General features: G+C 33.2%; 1 protein-coding gene across 1 annotated transcript in view; it reads left to right on the top strand.

The window, feature by feature from the left end:
- Positions 1–22,346, top strand: part of LOC129216468 (blastula protease 10-like) — a 55,224-nt gene extending 32,878 nt beyond the window's left edge. Inside the window, exons 11-13 of the mRNA XM_054850686.1 lie at positions 1,898–2,001; positions 14,809–14,951; positions 22,220–22,346. Coding sequence (XP_054706661.1) covers positions 1,898–2,001; positions 14,809–14,951; positions 22,220–22,346 — 374 coding nt within the window. The remainder of the gene's footprint in view (positions 1–1,897; positions 2,002–14,808; positions 14,952–22,219) is intronic.
- The last annotated feature ends 5,053 nt before the right edge of the window (positions 22,347–27,399 follow it).

Here is a 27,399-nt window from a genome sequence, read left to right on the forward strand (position 1 = left end):
TAATTGTTAATTGGGAATTGAATTTGAAGTGCGAAACAATTGATGTACGGGTTCAAGAAAACTACTAATTCAAGTAACAAAAGCAGTCCTTAATAAAAAGCACTACTTTTGTATTTGACATTAAAATTAATTTAATCAAGTTAATCCCGCGCTGAATCGGCACGGGATTGGAAACCCTAGGTGTGAGTATGGATATTTTGAAGTTTTGGACGCGTTTTGAATAAAACGCGTTTAACGATGCTGTCGGGGCATTCCACAGAAAAAAGTAATTTTGTCCCGCACGTGACGCTTAATACATTTCAAAAAAAAAAATAATAATAATTTAAAACGATGATAAACAAAATTTTGTTGTTTAAAAAATCACAAACGTATGTGTGATTTTTTTAAGCAAAAACTTTCTTCAAAAATTATTTCTTTTTTATGAAATATAGGAACCGTCACATGCGGGACAAAATGACCATTTTCAATGGAATGGGCATATACATATTTTTTTTCAATGGTTTAAATAATTATTTCTAAACTAATGAGATATGTTTCCTTTACGTTGGAACCATAGCTTTCAAAATCTACAATTTGTTTCGTCATTACTGTATTAGTGCTACTGTATTAGTAAAAATATTTGCTTATTCATAAGCAAGTTACCAGAGGTTGACTTTGTATGTCCCGAACGTGACGCAAGTAAATTAATTTTATTCTAAATAACAAAATTGTCTAATAAAAACATAATTGTGTCAGGAGTATCTTGGTATCAAGTGTAAAGATTAAAAAAATTGCTTACCCCTGTTTCATTGAAATATTAAGAGATATGAAAGAATGTTAGTGAAATTTAAGCGTATTTTTCCCCGCACGTGACGGTGAAATGGCCCTGTCCTAGGTAGGCTTTTATTGAAACGGTTTGCTAAATCATGCTTTATAGTAGCACTTTCCAGGGCTACTAGTAATATCTATTGCCCCAAGACAGAGGAGAGGTTCACCTGCCATTTGTACTGGTTACCTAAATTTTTAATTTTGGCACTTATACATCTCTTTGCCTCTTACTGCTTCATGTTCCTTCTTTAAATAGCACGTAACTACATTACCTTTACGTCACCCGTATACTTGAAGTAAAAATAAAAACAATATCAGAAGTAAAGCGCGAATCTGTCACGAAATTCACGAGGGTGTGTTTTGATGTTACAAATTCGATGCGAAACGGAAAGTCATAAAACCAACGAAATGGAAGACAAAAAATACAGTTGAAGACTATTAATTCAGACTAATAGGGATACAGGTCGTCTGAATTAATTGAAGAACGAATTAAACAAAATAACTAAGCATAAATTGAATCAAGGTACATAAACAAACTACTGTACACAGTAAAAATTGTATTTTGAATTCAAGAGAATGAAATGTAAAACTGCATAAGAGAAAATTAAATGCAATATGTACATACCTAGTATATACTAGACCTGCACAAATACATTTTACGGCTAACTCACCTTTCATTTTTACCGTATGTATATCTTAATAAATGTCCGAATTAAACGGAATGCCAGTTTAATAGGGTCTGGGTTAATGAGGGTTTACTGTAAATCCATAATTATGCCTTTGTTCATACAAAAAAAAATAGATAAGAATTTTCGAAACTAACAGAAAATATAAAACTCAACAAAATTGAAGAAAAAAAAAGAGAGAGACTATTGCAGAGAAAAAGGTAGGCGAGCAAAATTGTTAAATAAATCGGACATATTCTTTATAATGTGGAGGGTTTTTCAAAAGTCTTGTTTTTTTATCCCTTGAAAATTTTCTTTTGTTTTTTCTGAAAAAAAAAATTTGAATTGCTGTACCAGTATTCCTAATTATTATGAGCAACATCAGTTACATTTATTATCTTTTTTACTGCTGATGGCATTTCTAGATGAGCCTCCTTGTGGTGGAAACATAACAGACGAGACCATAATTGAAACGCCAGGTTTCCCAGAAAGAAACGAACCAGAAATGAGCTGTAGCTGGATTATAACCGTAAGATTCTGCCATTCAACAATACTTGTATTATCTTATTTAAGGTTCTGAAAATTTGATCAAAAACAAAACTAAATAAAACTTTTGTAGTGAATACATATTTGTCTCCTACGCCGACGGAAACCATAAGACAAATTGCGAAGGCACTTGGAGACGCCTATCTCAGGGCTACAAGAAACCTTTTCCGGCGGGCAAAGAAAACAGTTACATGCAATGAAAAGATTTAAAAAATGTAAATCAGAGCCCGAGCAAAATAGAACACAATGCATTTTTCCGATCCTCTGACTTCATTGAGCCTCTTTAGCTGATTTCATTTAAGGAACAGAAAGGATCAACTATGGGCTATGCAAGAGTTAACCACAATAAGACGATACATATCCAAGGCCGCATCCAAAAGGGGGAGGGGCTCTACGGGTCCAGCGTCCCCCCCCCGAAATGTTTTGCAACGTAAAACAGAAGGCGTTTTTTTTTTTTTTTTTTTTAAATTTCTGATGTCAGAAAAGGAAGATTACAAAAAAAATATTATATTCTTAATTTCATAACTATTAAACGAGTGAAGATTCGAAAAAATACAGGAAAAGCAATTGAAGCAGTGAGAAGCAAAGGAATGCAAGTGAAAAAATTAAAAATTTTGAGATAACCAGTGCAAATGGTAGGTTAAACGCTCCTCCGGGTCTTGGGGCGAGAGATTAGTAGCCCTGGTAGGTGCTGCTGTACAGCATGATTCAGAAAAAAAATTCAATGAAAGCCTACCTAGGATCTGATCTTTAAACGCGTTTTTCTCGAAACTTAAAATAGTCCACTTGCATCCCTTTGCTTCTCACTGCTTCAATTCTAGTTATCCTTTACTGCAAAACATATTTAAAATTTAGACGCTTATTAGGACTTACTGCTCTCTTTGGTAAGTTTGGTAGACTTGCCCTCCTCCCCTAAAACTCTTATAAAACTTACACTGCACTGATTTGGAGCCGGGGACTTCCCAAGGATCGGGCCCCTAGTTCCCAATTAGACTAGTACCTGGTTACCAAGATGTGCTAAATTCATCTCCTTGATACAACCTGCGTACAAAATTCAAAAATCACAATTCTCGCGTTTTGTAGCATACAAGTATTTCACAAGATAAATATTTGTGACTCATATGTTTCATGCCTTTCCATTTGTTTAATACCGAATTCAGTATTTTAGAAGGTTTTTTTTGTTATGTGCTTTTTTTTTTTTTTTTTTTTTGTTTTTTGTTTTGAGAAATATTTCGTTATTTATTTTTAACTTAAAACAGGTGTGTCTTACAAAGTTATAATCATTTTGTAAGACTGTGTTTTGGAAAGTGCAAATGAGAAGTGCTTTAAATAATTTCAACTGTTCTAGAGTCTGAAAATTATTTAAGATTTTGAAATTTCTTGAAAAGTACTTCAATTTTGTAACTTATCAAAAAAAAAGTCTGAATTGTCCGAATGGTCAGAATATTACTCTTTCGTTACTTATTTTCTGAATCTCTACTCTATTTCTTTTAAAAGCATTTTGTACAGTTTTTTACTATAGGGGCATTTCATGAAATGGGGAAGGGGGGAATGTTGGAGAAATGATCAAAAACAAACTACACTAAAAGCCGATATGAGCAAGTGACGATATGCTTCTCGTTTCTCCTCCTTCGTTTTTCCTCTATGTCGATTAAATGTCAACGATTTGTCGAACAAGCAATTTGTATTTTGATTCATCTTGACTTGCAAAAGAAGTGTATACCATTTTGAAAGGGTTTTTTAGCCTATTTTTCTTCATATTTTTGCAGTCTCAATTACCACCATAAAAAAGCCTCAAAATACAGATTTTTATATCTATTTTTTCAAAAAAAAAAAAATATATATATATATATATATATATATATATATATATATATATATATATATATATATATATATATATATATTATATAATATATATATATATATATATATATATATATATATATATATATATTATATATAATATATATATATATATATATATATATATATATATATATATATATATATATATATATATATATATATATATATTTCTCCCCCGGACCCCCTGAAAATATAGCTATTCTACATTCCACTGAAAGGAGGTTACTGTTATCTTTCCCACTACAAGTTGAATAAAAAAAAAATTAAAGTAAAAACAACGGGGAGCATTAAAAAAACGAAACAAAAACATGAGAGCTGTATCAGTAATATATATATATATATATATATATATAATATATATATATATATATATATATATAGTTACAGATTCTGTAAATAGTAATTATTGTAGTAACGTAACCTGTAAATAGTTTTCCGTAATGAATATACAACCCCTTAACATATGGTTAAAGTATACGACCCCCCCCCCCCTATTTCTTTTTTTGTTCATTGATAAAATTTGATAACGGTCTACTATTTTACAGAAGCGTTTGGAATATTTGAGAGATTTCTTTTCGGTGTGTATATAAACCGTTACGCTGGATAAAGAAGGGAGTTTCGATTGAGATTTCGAACTGAGAGCGTATTTGCTCTGTTTATTGCGAGGCATTTCGCTGTGTTGTTTTCGTATTTGGAAGTAAATACGTGTGTAAACGTTGATTTTACGGTGTTGTGTGATAATTGCTGATGAATAATTTAGCAGTTGTTGACGCTCTTTCCTGTACATAGTGTAAATAAATTTCCTGTATTTTTTTAATCAAGAACTGTGTCATCCTTTCAAGAAAGTTGGAAGCCGCACCGAATCCGTTACAATATATATACGGGAGGAAATGGTCTATTTCACCTGCGCAAAAAAAATGTCCGGACCGCAAAAGGGAAAAACGTGTACCTTCAATAACTCAGTGCCTCGTTCTAAATCCGGCTCTGTAAGCGAGTTTAGAACTTTTTATGCGAGTGGTGTATGTGCAGGGGCGGATACAGGATTTCAGTTCAGGGGGGGGGGGGTCATGGACAGAGGTGAGAGTGGACTCAAGTAAAATTTTTTGAAGACATCTGAAACTTTCAAAAATTATGAAAAAGTCCCCTCCCCCCCTCCGTAAAAAATTCAAAATTGCATACAAAAATTATTGAAATAAAATTTTTTAAGTTTTTTTTTTAAATATTTTTTCAAGTTTTAGAATGTGTTGCCAGCTCTAAATTTTCGGAAACAGCAACTATATATTATGTAGTCTCACGTAAGGCCATTTTCTTAAACTTGGGTTACATTTAATTAAAATAATAATAATTAAAGTAAATCACTTTGTTTGACCTCTGGGATTCACCTTATAAAAGCCGTGAAGGGATAGCATGATATTTCCTGTTCTAACGGTAAACTTTGAATTTGTGCTGAAAAAAAGTTTTAATCTTGATCAAATTTACATAGCGACTTTGAATAAAATGGGCATCTCAGATACGAGCAAGCCCGGATTACCCAATAGGCCAACCTAGTCCCTGGCCTAGGGGCGCAAGCCAAAAAGGGCGCATATCCAGGAGGAGAAAAAAATGAACAGCTCATTAGAAAAATAAAAGGAAAGTGGCATGCTAGTATTTGGACAGTAAAAATACAGCTAGAACTGATTGGGACCTTACCACTGAGCAGAAAAAAGCAATTAGAGGAGAGGGAGCGTAATGCTTGAGTCTAGGTAGTTTCTGGTCAAATCAGATAATTTTCTAGGGGCGCCGACTCCGAGGGCGCTGCAATGCTCCAGCAACCCCCCCCCCCAATATTTGCGGGGGTGCCGGGCACCCCCACTATCAGCAGAAAACTGATGAAAACCTTTTTGTATGACCTCTTTTTCTACAAGCAGAAAAAAGAGGCCATACAAAAAGGGACGAATTTTTAAATATTTAGCTAAGCTTAACAAAAAGAACAAATTATACTGTTGTGTTTTTGTTCCTAAACTATTTGTGTTTTGATTCTCACTAAAATTTTCTCTGCTTTAATTTAATTCATTCTATTTTACTTTATTTTATTTTCATTTATTTATTTTTTTCTCGTAAAATTTTTTTGTGGTAAAAACCCGAAGTAAAATAAGATATTTTCCGCCTAGTGTTTCTGTTTATAAAACTGAAGCACATTTTCTTGAGAGTTATACGCTCTGAAAAATTGCCCTTGTTTGGGTCCATTGTGCTCGGTGTTTGAGCACCCCCCACTGGTTTTCAAAACTCGGTGACACTAAATTTTCAATATCTTTGATTTGAACAATGATTTCAAAATTTCGGTAAAGCTATGATATAGAAAGTGTTCAATGTAAAAAACTTGTTCATGAAACAATTTTTCTCTTGGTGTCTTTAAATCATGTCAATAAGTATATGTTTTGCAATTAATAATTTATTAGTTCATGTTTAGTTTTGACAGTCAATAATTAGCGGCGCCCGAAGCTTAAATTTTTGAAGGGATGAAATTATTAATTTACCGAATGAAGTTTCAAATTTTACGGAATGACAAAACACGAGTATGCATAAATGCACGTGTATCAAAATCTAACGAAAACAGGCAATAGACATCCCTTTAAAGAATATTTTTATGTTGTCTCCAAACTGTCAGACATTGTTTGACGCATAAGGAAATTTTGGGGAGTTCACAGTGACCTCCCTGCGGCCTTTGCCAATAATATCCCCTATTTTGTACACAAAATATTCACCATAGTCTGCTTTAGTTCTCCACACTAAGCATTGCATACAAGTTTCCTAATAAATAATTTCTTTGACACAATTTCCTATCTTTTCCTTTATAATTACCTCTGTTATTGGGTTTCACTTCCAACATATTATTTTTCTGAATTTTTTTTTTTTCAAAACATCATCTAGATCACAACAAAAGTTGATAAAAAATAAAAGAAAAATTAAATATATTTACAGAGAGAGACCAGCAGTTTTAAATATTTTCAAGGGGAAAAAAATGAAACTATCAAGGAATTCAAGAGTCATGATATCTATATGTAAATAAAAAGGGGAAAAAATACTTCAGATATCACTGCTAAAATATCATCTCAGCTCAAACCGGTAAAAGCTTTTTCCTTGGGCTACAGGACATTTGTTTTCCAAACAGATAAAAATTTTGAGGCGGGAAAATTTGAAAATTTCACAGTTAAATGTTTTTGAAAAAGAAAAATTGAGGCAAGATGTTTGATAACATATTTTAAGAAATGAATGAAAATTTCGGGACGTAGCAATGTGGGAGGGAGGCGTTTTCTGAGCCTAATCCCATCATGTTACGTCACCAAAGGTAGCCAAAAATTGCAAATTTTATAAATTTAATTTCAGAAAAAAATTACAGAAGAGATTCCCCCAACCCACTTCTACTAACATCTTCAAAGTTTTTCTGAGTTTGCTTTTTATGAAACGTTAGTTTCAAAAAGTTTCCGAGTGTTTCTATATTTTCCGAACATTATCGAGATTTTTTTCATAGGACCTCAACTTTTGAACATCTGTGCAGGAGAGTCCCCCTCCCCTTCTTAGCATTTTGAAGATGGTCTAAAATTTCGAAAATTTTCCGGAAAAGATTCCTCAAACCCAATCCCTTTACCCAGCACCATCAGATGCATTAGAAGTCCTACAAATGCATATTCAGAGTTTTCTTTTCAAAAGCTTCATATCATAACAGATCGTCTAAAACTTTGTTTTTAAGTCCTCAAGCCCAAAGATTTTCCAGGGAAGTGAACTTTACTTCAGTATCCCTTCCCCCCTTCTCCAACTCATTTAAAATCGTCTAAGATTAGGACCTGAATTTAGAAAAAAAAAAAAATCCGGATAGCTGCAGAGTTCAGCCTTTCTCCAACATTATTAAAATTGTCTAAAGCTTTGTTTTTAGGATTTTAAATTCGAAAAATTTACGGAAGAGAGTTACCCAATTCCATCCCTCCTCCTTTTGTTATTAAAGATGACTCACAATAAAGTATTTAGGTTTTTAATTTCGAAAACTTTCTGGGGGAGAATGGCTTAACCCCATCCATTTCCCTAACATCATAAAAGATGTCTTCGAATGTTGCAGTCTTTAATTTCAAATAAGTTCCTTGCTCAAGCAACCCGCTCATCAAAAAAATATCCTCTAAAATTGTTTTAGGACCTCAATTTCTTCGTTGTCTCCCAGCATCATTAAAGTTTTTCAAAAACTTAGTTTTATGACTTTAATTTCGAAAAGGGAGGGGGAGAGTTCCCTAACCGATCCCTTTCTCTAACATCATCAAAGATGACCGTTACTTCGAGTTAAATGGCCTAAAACTGCATTTCTGAAGCGTCAATTTTGGCAAATTTCTGGAGTGCACCGGCAAATCCACAGCCCCCCCCCCCCCTTTTTGAACATTAACCATGGGAAAATTGAAAATGAAACCCATCCCTTAATTTTCAAACTGGGGAAGGGGCGCGAAATTTTCACTTATCTCCCGGACGCTGCTACGCCTCTGAGAAAGAAGAGGGGGGGGGGATACGATTTCGATACACTTCGAATATGTGAAGGGAGTAGGAGGGTGTAATCTCTAAGTTTGGCCTAGGGGCGTAAATAGACGTTAATCCGGCCCTGGATACGAGTTGAAAAAACGTATAAGGTTTGTTGATATTTATGGTGGAACCCGAAAGTTATAGACCTGGGCCTGAAATGAAGGATTGTTTAGCATAAAAGTTGAAATTAATCATGAAGTAGCTAAAAAGTTATTGCACATTAATTATAATAAAATAAATCTTAAGATAATAGCTTCTTACGACGGTCTCTGCTCTTCTTTATATTTTATGTACTGATATCTCCGTAAAGAAGGTTCATTTCAGTCATATATCTGATTATGACACATCTATCTTGTATGCAGAAATATACTATTAAAACTTCACCTAAAAGTGCGGCGAAAATCTAACTAAAAATTAAATATTTTATGAATGTAATTTAGACATTGATCAATACTCACCGACTGTTTTTTTTCGGTTGTAAAAAAATCGGAGGTGGACGCGAACGTCGCAGCTTTTTGCTCACCATGCAACTACTTCACTTTGAAAAGCTTCCCGCCAAACAGGATAAACAATTTAAAGGATCTATCCATATTTCTGAGGAGTTGAAGGTGGGAGGAGGTTCTAATGGAAGTAGGTGTGATGAAAGAGGAGAAGAGGGAGGATGATAGTTTGGCAGATACTTGGCGGGCAAACTAAATATCATAACTTTTTTAAGGCTGAGGGTTTTTGGGTTTAGGCTTTTTAAGGCTGAGGGTTTTTGGGTTTAGGATGAAGGCTTTCTTTTTTTGTGCGGAAAAGTTAAAGGTCTTCTTGGCGGGGAAACTTTTACAACAGGGTTGTTTTTGATGAGATCGAAATCACTAATTTAAACTAATTAACTATTCGCAGCATATTTACAAATAAAATCAGCACGAATAAAAACGAAACTGTCTAAAAATTACAAGAGAAAGAAATACTAATTTACAGAGACTTTACATAAAAATAATTACACAATCATATTGTAACGGATCCGGTGCGACTTCCAACTTTCTTGAAAGGACGACACAGTTCTTGATAAAAACACAGGAGCTTTATTTACACTATGTACAGAAGAAATCGTTAACAACTGCTAAATTAATCATCAGCAATTAAACAAATATCACTCAACACCGTAAACTCAACGGTTACACACGCATTTACTTCCAAATACGAAAACAACACAGCGAAATGCCTCGCAATAAACAGAGCAAATACGCTCTCAGTTCGAATTCTCAATCGAAACTAACTTTTTATCCAGCGTAGCGGCTTACAGTGGCTCCCAAAAGTGTTTGTACACCTACGACTTTCAATGAAATAGGCCCTTATCCATTGGTTAGAATTAATATTTCGGAATAGGTATTTTATTATAAGATCTATGATCTATTTTTAACAAAACTACACGAACATTTTTAATAAAACATTAAAACTTAATTTTTTAAAAATCAAAAACCAAAAAGTGCCGGAAATTTTATTTTACAAAAGTCTTCGTACACTTTTAAAAAATGTCAAAAAATTAGTAAATAATTGAACTTTTTACTAAGTTATTATTTAGTAGAATATCATGCAGTAACAACAAGAGCTTTTAAACGTCTGTGAATAGATTTCATTGTTTTTTCTTTCTTTTTTTGTGCAATTTCTGAGTAAGTGTTCAGCCGCACTACGAGTTTTACTGTTTCTAGTTCGTTTTCGTTTCAATGGTGTATTTTCGTCATCTAGCCACCTGATATCTCCAAATATGTTCCATTAAGTTTAAATCTGGCGTTTGAGGAGATATTTCTAAGCTTAAGGACAAATTTTGAGGCACCAAACGCGAACGTGTGCTTCTTATCGTTATCTTGATAAAAAACAAGGTTGTTTCCGATTACCAAATTTTGGGCTAATAGTTTAAAATTGTTTTTTAAAATATTTAAATGAATAGCATAATTCATTATTTCACCAAAAATTTCCAAATTTTCAAGTCCTGATGCTGAGATGCACCCTCACACAAGAATACTTTCACCGTCCTGATTAACTGATCCAACTAAGTTCTTAAGATTAAATTCCTCACTTTTTTTCTTCCATTTACAATTATACAACAATTTAACCCAAAATGTTGAATTTATTTTCATCTATAAGTAAGACGTTGTTCCAAAACGTTTTGAGCTTTTTTATCATTGATTTTACGACGGAAAGCGTAAGGTTACTGTTTTTCGCACGAACAAGAAAATTTCTGCGGGAAGAAGTCCCATTTAATCCAGCTAATCAGAAACCGTGGCGAAAAATTTAGGTAAAAACTAAACGTAAAATGTTTCATTCAGTTCTGCAGAAACTTTTTCAGTTCTAAAAGTTGTATTTTTCATGTTTTTTTTTACTGTAAACCTCCGATCACGCTTTGTTAACTTTGCCACTTGACCTTTTCTTGCCTTGTTTTCGATCCGATTCTTGTCTTTAAAGCATTTCCTCAAGCACTTCACAATAGAATGGTATAAATTAACCAATTTAGAGACATTTCAAACCAATTTACGGCTACTGTGAGGGAAAAAATCAAATTTCGAATCGTGTTTGTTGTTTTCTACGCATACCTGCCATTTTAAAATAATAAACAGAATATTAGGGAATAAATACACAAAACAATATAGGCAAATGACTTTATAGTATCATTACAATGAAAAAATAATAAAAAAACTACATATGTTAATGTTAATTATGAATTTATTCGAAAATATTTCAGTGTACGATGACTTTTGTGGCGTATCTTTTCTCTGTCTCTTCGCTTTTTGACAAATTTCAAAAATAAAATATGGCAATATTTTGAAAAAACTACTGGGTTTTATTCGCAATGGTATAGGAATGGTGTGAAAAAAAATTGGACTTCATATTCGAATTCAGTTTTGCGTTATTTTGGTTTTACTACAAAATTTCAAGGTGTACGAACACTTTTGGGAGCCACTGTATATATACACCGAAAAGAGAGCTCTCAAATATTCCACAAGATTCGAAATGCTTCTCGAAATGCGTAGACCGTTATCAAATTTTATCAATGAAAAAAAAGGAAATAGGGGGGTCGTATACTTCAGCCGAATGTAAAGGGGTTGTATATTCATTACAAGAAACTATTTACAGGTTACGTTACTACAATAATTACTATTTACAGAATTCGTAACAATATTTTTTAACAATTGAAGCGATGTTTTACTGCTCTGGAAATATTCTTATCGTCCATTAAATTTGTTGCATAAAAAGCGATCGGGCGGCAGACACTTCTTTATTCAGTTTACTGGCGCCTGAAAACAGCGCCGTAGAAATAGTCTCAAGCAAAGCTATGTATCAATAGCAAATGACATGTTATGCCACAAAAAAAAAAGGGAATTCAAAATTTGTTTCTTTTGTCTTATGGTTCCGTCCAGGTTTTTTGTTCTTTTTTAAGCAGTTATTTTCACTACTCAAATCGCAAATTCCGGGAGGGAGGCGGAGGTCACGACACACATGGACCCCCCCCCCCTCCTTGTATCCACGCCTTCATGTAATGGCCAAAAAATATTGAATTTAAAAAAAAATTCTTGTTCATATGGTTTCGATCATTTTTTTTTCAAGCAAACATTCAAATACGTACGCGGTTTTTTTTTTTTTGGGGGGGGGGGGCTTTGTGTATGTGCGCTTACATATATATATATATATATATGTGTGTGTGTGTGTGTGTGTGTGTGTGTGTGTGTGTGTGTGTGTGTGTTATAGCAATGTGCAAACCCGGACCCCTCTCCAAAAAAAATTTTAAGAAAAAAAAATAAGAGAAGAAAATCTTTAAACCACAGTCAAAACGTAAAATGAAAGAACTAAAGAAATCAAGATCGTTAATATCTACATTTATTTGGAGTAGATGTGTAAAATTTTTGCCAAAATTTATCTGGAAGAACTTATTAAAACGAAAGCTTTAGGTGAGGTAAAAAATAATTGCAGCAGAATCAGTAATTAAATTCGGTACATTCTCAAAATATGAAACTGTATTCTAAAAAAAAATCTTCCTTGACCATACGGGAAGGGAACTCATATTCCTTCTTGAATCAATTCTGTAACTAAAATCAAATACTTTGAGCTGAAATTGTCAATAGGTAAAAATAAAAAGGTTAAATAGGCAGACAGATTTCGAGGGCAATCTCCCCTTTGTCAGTGCCTAGCTGAAAATTTTATTATTATTATTATTATTCTCAGCTACGGCACTTACGAAGAGGGTAATTGCACATAAAACCGGTCTACCTTTTTTTTTTACTTTCGATTTGCGTCTATTGACGTTGCACTTACTTTGACACTTCTCTAATATCACTTCAAAGTTTTAATTAAAAAAAAAAAACGGAATAATTTTTTTTATTTATTTATTTGTTTCATTTATGTAGTGTCATAGGTATTTCTTCAATCTTGAATAAATTCACGAAAAGAGAGGGGAAAACGTTTCAGCTGACTGATTTCTATTTTATCGTATTCATTGGGAAGTATAAATGAGAGAACTTCATTTAGTTACATATTCCTGATGAATCTATCTTCTATACATATAATAAAATAAGATGTTTGTGTGTGTGTGTGTGTGTGGCGTGCTTCCCGGGAAAACGGTAAGGCCTAGAAAGATGAAATTTGGTATACAGATACAGTTTCTGTCGAAGATGTGCACCTCGAGCTTCGATTTTTGATATTTTAATTAGAAAAAAAAGTTATTTAACGTTTTATGTGTTTTTTTTTCCACTTTTTACTTCACAAACCCCGAAACAATCGCACCACACAAATATTTTTTGTACTATAGTGTTGGAAATTTAATTTTCAATATAATGAAAGAAAAATTTTTGAAGATAGAGCAACTTTTGAAAAAAACTTCAATTTGCATTTTTTTCTGGGTTTTATATTTTTTTAATATCATCCTGCGAGAAGTATCAAAGCCTCATTTCTAAAATTTAAGTTGGTAATAGTAAAAACATTTCGCCCTCTTCAGAAGAAAAAAGTTTTTAAAAATACGCAAGTCTTTTTTTTTTACAATTTTTTTAATGCTGAACACATTATGTCTTTCCACGCATTGGTCGAAAAAAGCGTTCTTCAATCTTTTATGCCTCTGACGTCACTACTTGGATTTCGATTCGATATTTACGACGGAATCTTAATCGCAAATAATGTTATTTTTTTGTTTACTATATAGCTTAACATACTATATAGCTTTTACTTTTTAGCTTTTTTACTATATAGCTTCTACATTTTATGGCGTGAAGATCACGTGCTTTTCCGGCAGTACTTGCTTTTTTCTTTCCTTTTTTTGTTTTCTTTAGGGATTGCATTTATTTTTTTTTTCATCCCCCCCCCCCCCAAGCTGGACGTTTTGCTGTACCTATATTACGTTACATTTCATAGTTGTGCGCATTTAATTCCATAAAAACAGCGAGATTTTTTTTCCTTTGTCACTTACTTTACTGTGTTACTTTTTGCACACTACGTGGAGTTTTGGAGGTAACTTTTTTTTGCTCTACTCAAATAAAAAAAAGCGTTTTTTTGAGTGATCTTTGTTTTTATTAGGAAATGAGCGGATAGGTTAAAATAAATCGAGATGGATAAGAAAACTTAGAGGTAGATCGTAAAGGTAGATAGCCGCCGAAGGCGGCAATCTTGGTGTAAAAATGTGAATAGCAGAAAAAAAGATAGAGATGGATTGATTAATACTGCTGCCAAATTTATTTAAACAGTCGACAGGCGGCAAACTTGAAGTAAAACGGTAAATGACAAGTTAGCCAAACAGCCGCCGTAGGTGGCTGCTTGCATAGAAAGGTGAATGGCGTAAGAAGGCGAACCAGCAGGTCGCCGCAGGCGGCTAGTCGGTTCATTCATGTTTAGAATAGTTTTACCACAGATTATTAGTTATTTAAAAAAACAGGTTAACATTAACATTTATTTGATACTAGATAGCTTTGTTTATAACGAAAGCTAATAAACATTTTGGGTGTGAAACGATGGAAAAAGGAAAAAATATGACGCAAATTTCATTTTTCTATATCAATTTCGGCACGAATGTTTCGTTGCATGTTAAATGCACGATATAGTAGGTAGTTCAGAACCTCAATGTTCTTAAACGTATTTTATTTTCTATATTTTAATAACTATACTCGTATGCTTCTCGGTAGTTATACAATGGCACAATGGAAGCTATAAAAAAAAAATATTTTAACGTCTTCTGGTGTTTGAGTTTTTACGTGGAATTTTTTGAAAATTGAAGTTAGGAGCTACATCCTTTTTGCTAAAAGCTCTTCTTCAATCCATGAGTAGCAAGACCGAAGTTAACAGTTTAAACATTATTCATCTTCTTGCACTCATAAAAAATAAATTAAAAACTAACAATTAAACAACTTTGAAATAGGCTCCTTCCAGAAAAGAGGTGGAAGTCGAGTTTGAAGAATTCAGTTTTCGAGAACGAATGCAGCAACAATCCAGTACCTACTATGGTCGCTGTGTCAATGAGAGAGTGGAGATTCGGACGACGGACTATTACAATGGGCATTTGTAAGTTAATTTTCGATAATATATTGATTTGTAATAATAGTATTTGATTTTAATTGTATTTTTTCTAAAGTAATTTTAGTTTGTGAATAGAGTATTATCTCGTTAGTTTGGACTAACTGGTTCCAAAGGCCAAGGGAATCCGGTAAAGCGAAAGTCCGGATAGTCTAGGTAACTTGGGTAAAGGCAAAAAAAATTCTAAAGTAGGCAAAGTTTGCTCTGTCTTTTTTTTCCTTGCTGTAATAAAAGGTGTGTTAAAAACAGAAAAAAAAAATGCTTTGCAACAAACTACACACAAAGACCATATAGCTTCGCATAAGACTGGACACTCCGGTAGAAATCAATGCTTTCGCGTTTTCTCCCACTTCAATGAAAGTCGTTGAGCACATAAAAAAAACTTCACAGGCGTGTTGGCGATTGAATTTTGGAGGAAAAAATGTTTTATACTGTGTGCAGCGATTAATCGCCAAGTTCAGCCACTGTGCGTCGTGCGCCGTGTGCCGTGTTTGAATCAGTTCTTCTCCCCTCCCTCTGGCGAAGGGTGGTAATTATATGGGCATTTAAGCCTCAGAGAGGGTCATTAAGAAAAAATGAAAGCAAATAAATAAGCAAAAGGAACACAGAAGTGTGTTGTATCAATAACAGACTGTTTACGAAGATGCAAAGATCTTTCTCATTTCTTTTTTTGCTGTTTTATTTACTTTTATTTTCCTTTTTTACTGCCTATTTATTTCTATTTAATTCATTGACTTTGTATTTATTTACTTTGTGAAGCGAATGCAGAGATGTATTTTCATTTTTGTCACAATTTTTTAACTTATAAATTTTATAATTTCTCTATTCACATTATAATTTTTATTTTTTTCATGTCAACAAATCTTGTATTACATTATAATTAAGTTCAAGATGTCAAACTAGCAGAAAGAAAAAGATGAAAATATAATGTATTTAAGTTAAGGAAAAAGTGTTTGAACACAACGTGGGCTTATAATCTGCGGACGGTTAGAAAAGGGTTATGATCCCCATGACTCTCCCCTCGTATCCCCCTGTTTAATACCGAATATTGATCGCGTCAGGGCCGGATTTAGAAGAGGGAAGGCGGGGCAACTGCCCCGGGGCCTCCACAGCAAAGGGGCCCCCACAATAAAATTTTTACAAAATATCCTCTTTTTTTTTTTGGTATTTCTACAAAGAATGATTGCACAAGATAATATTATTATGGATATATCAGAAAGGGGGGGGGGCTCCACTCCTTCGTTGTCCCGGGGCCTCCACACTTCCAAATCCGGCCCTGGATCGCGTGAATAACAAATAATTTAAAAATAGAATGGCTAAGTATTTTGTATTCAGTTCAGATAAAATTATCGACGAAACTAAAGTATTATTAATGCATATTTTTTAATTTTTCGCTAATATTTTAGGTATTTTTGATGCATATTTGTTAGAATATGTTAATGATTTTTTTAATGCATATCTTCGTAAGATTCTTGTGCTTACTATTAAGAAATCGTGTTCTATTGCGTGCTTTATCTTTCCAACAGGTTTCTAAGTACAACTGGAAAAAACAATGTTTTAAATAATAATTATTTCTGAAATCCGCAGTTACATATGGTTCTTTATTTTCCTTCTATTTATGTTTAATTTCTTACATTCAGTCGAATCGGATCTTTAATCGACAACCAATTGATTTTTTTTCTTATTCCTCCTTTCATGGCATAGAATTCAAGGATACCTTCATTATAAAGTTTAGTAACCTAATTTCGTTCTTTCATGTTATGTCCTATGACTTGGCGAAGGTTTTTCAAAAAATAAATAAAAAGTGAAACAAAATACTAATAATAATCATTAAAATTATCAAACTGCTGTTGTTATAAATCTCATTAAATTAGGATACATAAAGCAATAGAAATAGATTTTTTTCTCATTCTCCATCCATCCCAGCGCCCAAGCGTTGGTATCTGAGCCGTAGAAATGTTGCATTCTACTGTAACAGTAAACGTAGATATAATTCCTCCCTTTATTTAGCCTACCTTTCATGAGTTATTTTTATTTGCAACTGTACAGTTAAGAAACTTTGTTCATCGGCTCTTTGGGACAAATGCAACACTTATACTGCTGAAAAGTATGAAACGAATCTCACAGGAATGCGTTTTTAACGAACTAATCTTGTTACAACAGGTATTTCAGCATTTTAATATTTGAATTAATTTCGAAGAAAAAAATTTCATTTTCAGGATAAAATGATAAAAAACAAAATAATAAATAAATAAAGCATATGTTATAGGAATAAATGATTCAAAAAGAACGTGAGCGAGTACTTAAATGTTTCAATTTTTTATATTATACAAAGATAAATTATTTAAAACGGTGACTACTGCTTATTCAAGGGGACTATAAATTCTATATTTACCGGATTATCAGTATTCAAATGTGTTATTCCGAACTTTATGTATTTCGCTCACTCCTAAAAGAATTTGACCATCAACCCCCCCCCCCCCTCTAGAAATCCGGAACGTTTTGTAGCGTAAAACAGAAGAAAGTTTTTCTTTTTTTTTAATTTCTCATGTCAGTAAAGGAAAAGAAACAATTTTTTTTTAATTCTGAATTTTGAAACTATGAAACGAGTGAAAATTTGAAGAAACACAGAAAAAGCAATTCTAGTTCTCATTAACTACAAAGCATATTTGAAATTTAGACCCTTAAATAGGACTTTCTGCTATCTTTCCAAATTCAATTTTGGGTCGTCCAGGGTCAAGGCAGGTAGGTCCCTTATCAGTTTGGTAGACTTTCCCTCCTCCAGGAGCGTGCACAGAAATTTCGGGGCCCGTCACAAATGACTTTTTCGGGCCCCTCTCCATATTGTTTACCCGTATTTTCACCCCTAGTCATGAAAATATTGGGCCCTCTTCAGGCTCGGACCAACAGGTGTTCCTTCTCCCCCCTGTGAACGCCCCTGCCTCCCCCCCCCAAACTCTTATAAAACTTACACTGCACCGATTTCGAGCCGGGGACTCTCCAAGGACCGGGCCCCAAGTTTCTGATTAGGCTATTATCTGGTTACCAAGATGTGCCAAATTCAGCTCCTTGATACATTCTGAGTAAAAAATGTAAAAAACATGATTCTCGCGTTTTTGCAGCACATTTTTCCAAGATGATTTTTTGTGACTGATGTGTTGCTATTTTTTTAATATCGGATTCAGTAGTTTGGAAGTTCCTCTGCTATTCCACCACATGGGATTTCAATTCGACACAGGCTCTTAACTTGACAATGTTCTTATGAGATGAGAACACCTAAGAAGTTTTTTTGTGAAGGAAGTAAATTAGTGCGGTCGACGATAAGAGTTTATAGATTCTTTTGTGTGAAGCCCAGGGTAGGAAAAACTCTTCTGCCCCTGCTTCTGCGCTGTCTTCGGCTGCGAAGGAGAAAGGACAATAATAGGAGATAACAAAGAAAAATTGGTGACAATGAGGCAGATAAGCAAAGCTGTGGACAAACGCGGGAAGATTTCACGCAAACGGCTACTGCACTTTGAAATACTGATTTACACCCTGAAGATGAACTCAATCCTTTGAAATTTGAATGCAAGGCAGTTCGGTATGGAGTTAATGTTAGCAAGCGTAAGTATAGAATTATGAAAATAGTTTTGAAAGTCTTGTGATTAAAAAGAAAAAAAAAAAAAGTAGGTTTCATCCACAATTACGGGGTTGCGTGACATGAAATTTTTCAAAATGTTAACTGAAATTTTAAACTTAAAAATATGTTTTTCCAAATTAGATTTATCAACAAATTAATTAACATTTACGCAATTCATGTACATACGTGTGCGTGTGTTTTCCTTTCAAATTTCACGAAATCGTAATTCTAAGCGAAGGAAATTTTTCAAATTGAAGTCGTAAAGTGCGAAAAATGCCAAAGCAAGCCATCTTTTGTAACAAAGTATAGAAATTCGAAACACTCTTCCTGGCATTCATTTGAATTTTGAGGTCTTGAATTCAAATTACGGCCGCGATAAAAACCATTAGTAGAAACAAGAAATCCAATGAGCAGGGTCTCAAACTAACCCCCACACTCCCTTAGTTCTATTTTTACTATTTTTTCTAAAAAAAAGTCTATGAAATAGTTTTAAAAAATCAAAATTTTTTTGGGAATAACGTTTTGAAATTTCCATCCCGTTCGCTGTTGCGCCCCTGGAGAGAGTTACTCCGGCCAATCCCTATTTACGCCACTGTTTACAAAGATTACTTTCACAAATTTCTCAAATGTAAACTATATTATTATACACAGGTATACCATTATTATATCAGGAAACCCATAATTTATGGAGCCGTCTCATATTTTGGCGCCCGGGATGATCCCCCCGCTTGCTCTCCTCTTCGCTGCACTATTTTGCAGAAGTTGATAAGGTTTAAAAAACTTCTCAGTCATCGACTACATTACTTAAAATTTTTTATCTCGCAAGATTTCCCTTCAATTTTCACTGTGAAGTGGGCGACAAATTCGTTAGATTGAATGAATTTACAATTATTTTTTAAATTCTCACTCCTGTTAATTTTGTACTAGGGGGCTCCACTCCCTGCTCGTTTTGTTCGCCAACCTCCGCTCGCCACTTGTGGCGCGTAACGATTGGTAATTTTAATGCTTACTCCTTGGTGTCCTCGGGACATACAGGGTTCATGATATTCTCAAGACTGGATGTTGAAAGCCCAAAGCGGAATGGCTTTCTCTGGATGTTCGATATCCAACGAGACCAGTTTCGACCTGAGACATTCCTAATCCAGAGGAGATTGGGTTAAAAGACACACAGACAAATGCGTGTTTACCTAAAAATTTATTTCTCGTTAAAAAAAAAAATGTCTACAAAACTGATTCATTTTAAATCTTAATGTAACTTTCTTGAATTTTTAGATCTCTTCTATTTCAATTTATTTTTCTTTTACTTTGTATATTAATTGGGTTAAAAAAAACGAACTATAAGTCAAATAAATACTTATGTGCAAAAAGTAAAATGAGAAATAACAACGCCAAATAGCACACTTTGCAGATTACTGCAGATACGTGTTTCGGCGTTACAAATGAATGTCCTTTTCAATGCAAAAGAAATGAGCTTATGTTTGAAAAAACATCGGAGAAATGGTTAGGTTTCTTTTGTCGGGTGTCTTTTCAACCAAAAGCTCATTTCTTTTGCATTGAGAAAGCCGTCCATTGTAACGCCGAAACACGAGTCTGCAGTAATCTGCAATTCAGTCTGTTTGACGTGGTTATTTAATTTTCACAAACAAATGGGGTGGTTTCCTTCAGTCAAAAGTAGTACTTGTAGTCACTGAAATCGATAGAATAAGCAAAAACTATAACTTGGACCCAGAAAATACTTTCATTTTCCCAACACTTATTTTTTAATTATTTTTTTTAAATGTCCGATTTTTCAAACAAGGCGTGGTTTTAATGGCGTCACAAATGATGCAGTTTGCCGCATCTTTCACAACGTTTCCACGTTGTGATAATCAAGAAGCGAATTAAAATTGCGCTCTATGCTTGCCATCAACCATATCGTTGCCAATACACGTGAGTAAAGATTTTTGTTTAAAATATATTTTGATATTTGATCTATTACTGCATCTTTTTTTTTTGGCACAGTTTGATTTGATCAAGAAGAAAAAATTTGAACTTAAAATTAAAAAATTCTTAGTAGTTCACAACATCATATTTTTTTCTTTTTTTTTTTTTTTGTTTGTTCGCAAAAACTTAAAGCATTAATAAGAAAAAGCGTTGGAATTAAAGGGGCGTGTAGAAAAATTATTTTGTTTAGTTTTAGTTTTTGACAGCCCACTCCAAACGTATTTGTACTTTAGACTTTCTATGGCATTATGAAGAACACATCGCCGCTTAATCAGCGTCCCGTTAAATAGATTTTCAAAAGAATGGGAAGAGGATGTAAATTGAGTTTCAAGATTCCGTAGGAAATCTGGAATCAATTAGGTTTTGTTATCATTGTCGCGGGAACTGAAACCGGTGGTTAGTATCCCCGTCCTTTCTCCCCACTTTTTCTAAGAATTCTTAGTGTTGTAACCTTTGCGCCAATTCCAAGAATCACCAGTTCAACTTGGCGGCTATAGCTCTGAATGTCAGTTTTTTTCAAGCACCAGTTTTCATTCTACTTACGCTTGTTTTCCTTGCCATGCGTAAAAACCGGTCGTCGAGTGTCCAATCTTCACTAGTTCTATTATCTTTGCTACACAGGCTTGTTTCGCGCAAGCACTTGATCATTTATGGTTCAGTTAGTGGTATCAAACTGATGCTCCAAGTAAGCCACGTTTATTACATTACTATAATTTATTACACGATCTATGCAGGAGAAAGAAATGTACATTTAATTAAAATAAGAAGCGTACTTATAGTTTGGCTATCTTAATTAAAGCATTTTGTTTCTTAATTAAAACATTTTATTTATGTGACCATAAAACTTTTTAAAGACTATAAATTTGATGCAGATTAATCAAAGATACGGGTGAATGGGGACGAGAGAAAAGAGGTTCTACTAACTGTTCATTGAAAGTTTTTTCTGACCAAGTTCGTCTGAAACAAATATCCTCCCGCATTCAAATTTTTCCGTAGACTCCGAGTCAAGCTTCTTGAACTGTCCAAATTAAACAAAAACGTGTTAAAATCAGTCTTTTCTAAGCTTTATCCAAAAAAAGGGGGGGGGGGGTATAATGTTGAAATCGAATGAGGCGGACCAACAGAATATTTTTAATTTATTTCTGACCCCTCAAGATACTGTCATCTACCGCCACGATGCCGCCATCACCCCCGGAGAGGTGGCGTCATAACCCCGATCCGACAAGATGGAAGAAACGTAGATTTAAAGACATCAAAACAAACGGAAGTGATAAATATTTTTGATTAAAATATAGGCTAAAATATCAAGTTAAAGGTTGCTCATAGCAAATGCTGCCACTGTAGCATCTAAAGGTACATACCTTAGCTTATTCAAAGTGGAAAAATAAGATCATACTTCTAAACAACGTTCGACTCTATAAGAAAAAAACAACTCGCGCAATTTCTGCTTTCGACTTGGGGCATTGGTTGCAACATCGTTTGCTACGGGTTAGGAGCTGTCAAGCCGGCTATCCCGTTTCCTTGACTCAAATATTAGGGTTATCAATACTCAATCTCAAGTATCAGGGTCCCCAGGTGGCGGCATTCCCCCAGGTTTACTCTAAGAACTGTAACTTAATGAGTCAAAATTTTTTATTTTTTCTTAACTTTCTAGTTACTGTGGTACTGATATACAACCAGGAACCAAAATGAAATCCAAAGGTGGAACTTTCATCATCCTCATTGCTGCTGACGATGAAATGGAAGGAAAAGGACTACGAGCGCGCATCCGATTTGTCTGATGTCACTTAAAAGTAGCTCTGTAAAAAGTGATTTTCATCTTATGCACATCATTTTTCAATCCAAAGCTGGAAATCAATTTAAAATAACTATATTTATTTATATTTTTTTGAGCAAATTAAAAAATGACAAACTTGCTTCAAATCTTCTGTATTCTTAAAATGGGAAAAACTAATTACTGATTGTCATATATTTGCAGTATTATGGTTCCATTGATAATGGAAAAACAAATAAAATTTGAAGAAGAATTTTATGAGATTTCTAATTGAGCAGTAACTTGGAATGCATCATTCAAAATAGTAATGATTAATGACAGATCCAGCTTTTGGGTTTGGAAGGGCAAACAATTCTGAGGGGTGGGGGGGAGGGCTCATACGAGTCATTTTTTGGCCTATGTGGAGGAATTTTTAAACAATAAGTCTGCAAAACACAGTTTTATTGCTATTGTTGGTCTCTTAAAGGGTGCAATCAAAAAGCATCACTCCTTTCTGGATCCAATCTAGGGTTAGTGTCAAGTAGTACTACATTTGCCATGCAGAAAAAAGCATCCAGTCATAGTTTATGAAAAACTAATTAGTGTAACATAAATAAAAGTATAAACAAAAGTGTATACATAATACAGAGCAAACAGCCATTTTTGGCCCTTTTTTTTTTTTTTTGCTTTCCATATTATTCATAGAGTAAAATTGTCTTTACTGCTTTTCCAACATTAGGCTAACTTATTGTTTGCAGTTTTCAGCTGCCAGTTGTCTTCTTGTACATTGTATGGTCTTATAGTGTTTCCCATTGTTGTCTGGGCATTCTATAGCACTCATATTGTAAATCTCTCTATGATGTTGTTAGCATAAGCTCATGCTTTTCCTTGGCCAATATTCCGTGCACCAATGAAATAACAAACAAATACTTAAATTGATATTCAGTAGCGGATTTTAGGGGGGGGGACTCAGGGGGTCTGGTTCCCCCACCCAAAAGATAAATGAATTTAAATCTTTCATTTATTATTTTTAATTGACTTCTCTTTAACATATATATATATATATATATATATATATATTTTAAGCTATTTAAAAAGAACACCAAACAAATGCAGCATATTTTGAATAAAAGCATTTTTAGTTGCTAAACTCACTGGTTTCGAATTTAAGGGAACGTAATATCCCGATTCGTCTATTAATTCTTCTTTGATGGAATCAATAATTAATGGTTTTTAAAATTTTTCCTTCTCAGCTTATAAAAAATACAAAATAAAAGAAATCACATGGTTGTTTATTTGAAAAACCATGATATTAATGGGAATGGCATGTAGTATCAAAATGTCACCTGAACTATATCATGACTTTTAGAACAACAACTACTTTGAAATTTGTGAAAAATGAATGAATTCTGAATTTTTCAATATAACTTATGCATATGAAGCCATGATTTTCTTAATTATGTATCATTTTATAATTAAAAAATGAATTTATAAAAACTCAAATGAGGTATGGGTATATTTAATAACCTTGCCCTTGTGTTATGAGCATTCTGACAACGTTCCTGATTAAAACCGTTCATTTTACAGCATCTCGGTGAATTATATTGGGTTTAGTATTTAATTCAATTGAAATGTTAAAAGATATTTTATGTCCATATTCAAAGAAAATTAGTGCATAACATTAGCCTTAAGTGATCATAATTTTTTTTAAAAATAAACTAATGAAAACTTGGTTATGAAACATAGTATGCGGTGGGGGGGGGGGCTATTCAATTTTCAGGTCCCCTCCAAAGGTTTTTCTGTATCTGGCCCTGTTTAATATTCATTTGACATATGGTGCCATTCATTAATTATGTAAGGGTCCCTAGGGGGAGGGGGTTAAATCTCTACATATGCTTACTTTGGTGAGAGGAGGGGGGCAAACCCATTCTTATGCAACATTTTCCAAGTGGATGCTTTATACTAGAAATCGCACAGTCAAGTGATTAGGGAGGGATCATTATTTCATTTGGATCTGGAAGGTAAAAAGCATATTAGGATGAGATATCTTTTATTTGTTTCACTAAGAATAAATAGTGCAAAATATAATAAAAGAATTGCAGTATGTATGGCATGTTTTTTTCATAATAAGTATGGCATCATATACAAAAAAAGTGCGGAAAAACATTCAGTTTAGATTCAAACTTTTTAGTCAATATTTCTTTGAGCAAAAAGTTATAATTTGGAAATAGTGAATTTAATAAAAATTCCAGTGATGTAAGGTGCCTTATTTTATTATTTTGAAACAAAATTTACATTACAAACGTACCCTTACATGGGGGAAGGGGGGTCAAAAATTGTCAAAATCATCCTAATACTAATGAATGGCCCATAACTTGTGATTGAACAAAATGTTCAACAATAATCATATTTTGCATTAAAAAATGGTACATAATTGAATAAATTATAAAACTTTATTGTCCTTAAATATAAAAAATTGTGCAAACAATTTTTGGAATAAAAAAGACATACATAAATGTTATGCAAAAACAAAACTGTATATACAACATTTAAAATTTTCTTTTACATACAAATTAACATGCACATTATTTTGATTTGTAAAAACTTGTAGCACTTTTTTCCTTTTTTTTTAAGTATACAACAAGAGAAAGGCTCACAATGTACATTATTGATAAACCAGGAACATATTACTCTCATAAAATTTTATCTTCTCATAAATAATGATATATACATCGTTATAATATAATAAATAACTGCAAGTTTGATGCAGGGATGTGTAAAAAGCCGATCGTGTAAACGATAATTATTTCAATCAACATATAAAAAAAACATTTAATATATTGCATTTAAGAAAAAATTCATGTGTCTTCTTATAAAATATAGATTTATTTTATGAACAAATTTTTTTTTTATAAGTAAAAGCAATCTTTAAATACACAGGTTTTCTAATTCATATTCATGTTTTAATTACAATGGAATACTTCCTTACCTTTTTATTTATTTATTTGTTTTATTTTTCAAATTGCATGCGCTAGTACGCCTAGGAAGTTGGGAAAATGATCACCCATCAGAATTATTGGTTTAACACCAGCAAGGATGACATTTTCAGTATACTAGGATTAGAAGTTTAGTAAGTTATAAATGAACAAACAATTTACTTCATGTAACTAATATTCTTATGAGCCGTTCCTACTTTTCTCCCCTAAAAGGGGAAGTTCTTTAAGACTTCAAAACACAGGATTAATATATATCTTGACAGATTGAAAAAAATTATTCAATTCTGTAAATAAAACAAAAGAAAAAGTAGCTCTTAAAATTTTTTTTCCTTCCAAAAATGAAGGATATGGCTTTTAGTAGATAAGTTTTCAATCACAAAGGAGTTTAAATTTAGCTTCAATTTTTGATGAGAATAGTTATTAAAAGAATGAAGTACTTTAAATTCAAAAACATTATCATTATATTAAATTTGCCAATTACATTTCAGTTTTATAACCAACTTACTAATACCAGAGAAGCTTTCATAGAATGTTCAATTCTTGATTTTCAAGAACTAAAAATTGAAAATATCCCCTTTTTTCATGAAATTGACGAAAAAGTTTAAATAGCTCTTTCTTAACAACTCTTGAACTGTAAGTCTGAGGGATGTGTAAAACCCTGTTCTGATCTATTATCATTTAACTTTCTCTTTCAAGCAGCGATAACTATACTTGTACTGATGATTGTGAGAGAAAACATTTAAGCAGGGATGTTCCCATCAATCTTCTGAGGGTATACTCACAGTAATCCATTATGCACAATATGTGTATGTGATCATATACATAATTCGTCTGAAAAAAATTGCGAGTATACGGGCATATATGAAGTACATCCTGTGGAAACACCCATGCATTTAGGCTTATTTCACTTGAACTCAGCCAAATGGAAAAAAGTACTGCTGACCTTACGTTACAGAATTGTATGTGCAAAAAAGTGTACGATAAAAAAGGAATAAATTTTTTTTTCAACTAAATATACGGCACAATTCTGAAATTTGTCTGAGTTAGCAAAATCAATTGACATGGCTTGATAAGATATTTGAAAAATTAGTACTATAAATCTATGGATCAATTTTATTTATACTGGTGTCATTGAAAAGATAAACTTCCAACTATAAACTAAAAGTATCAAAAAGTGTGTGAGCAGTTCTGTGGAAAATATAAAAATTGTATTTATATCAGGCTTCAAGAAATTACTCACAGAGCACATTGACTACTGTCTGACCACTGATTGTATGGAAAGACAAACATCCGTTTACAGCCAGAAAGGGACGAATCTGTTATTTTTTAGCGATGTCAGCTTTTGTGGACCCAGAGTCTCATTCAAATGAGTGGAATACCGGCATCAAATTTTTACTTTCCTCCCTCATTCAGATCGATTCGTCTTATCTGGACATTTGAAAATTCCATACACTCCGTGGTTGGACAGTAAATGCTATTTTCAGCTTCCATGTACAACTACATTATGCTGAGTTGGATGTATTAATACTTCAGGACCTAAAATCAAGTCAACAGAGTTCAATAGCAAGTCCAAAGCCACAAAATATTTGGAATGGAATTAAAAGGATTACAAATAATTCTAATATTGAGAGGGAGGAATTATATCCTCCATTGTGCAAAAGTTAAAGATTTTATTTGGCATATGATATTCAGTTTTGGTCTGGTTATTTCATAACTAGAGATGGAACAAAGCTTCGGCCAGGCTGAAGCTTTGGCAATTTCAAAATGACCCTTAACTTCAAAAGTTTTGATCCAGAAACTCAGGAGAAAAAGTTTTACACCTCTTTCAATATCTATTTTATTACAGTTGGATCCCGACTTACGCGAGGGATGCGTTCCAATATTCCTCACATAAGTCGAAATTTTGCGTTGTGGAAAAGTGTGAAAATTATTTCTTTTATATTAACATACCCAATCATTTTAAACATTTAAACACCTTTTAAACTGTTTTTGACAATTTTTCAACTATATATTATCATTTCTTACATTAAAGAGCTGAATTTTTACCTTATTTTTTAAAAAGTTGCATTATTCAACATAAAATAC

The sequence above is a fragment of the Uloborus diversus genome, chromosome 1 (assembly GCF_026930045.1).
Source record: "Uloborus diversus isolate 005 chromosome 1, Udiv.v.3.1, whole genome shotgun sequence".
Classification (NCBI taxonomy): Eukaryota; Metazoa; Arthropoda; class Arachnida; order Araneae; family Uloboridae; genus Uloborus; species Uloborus diversus.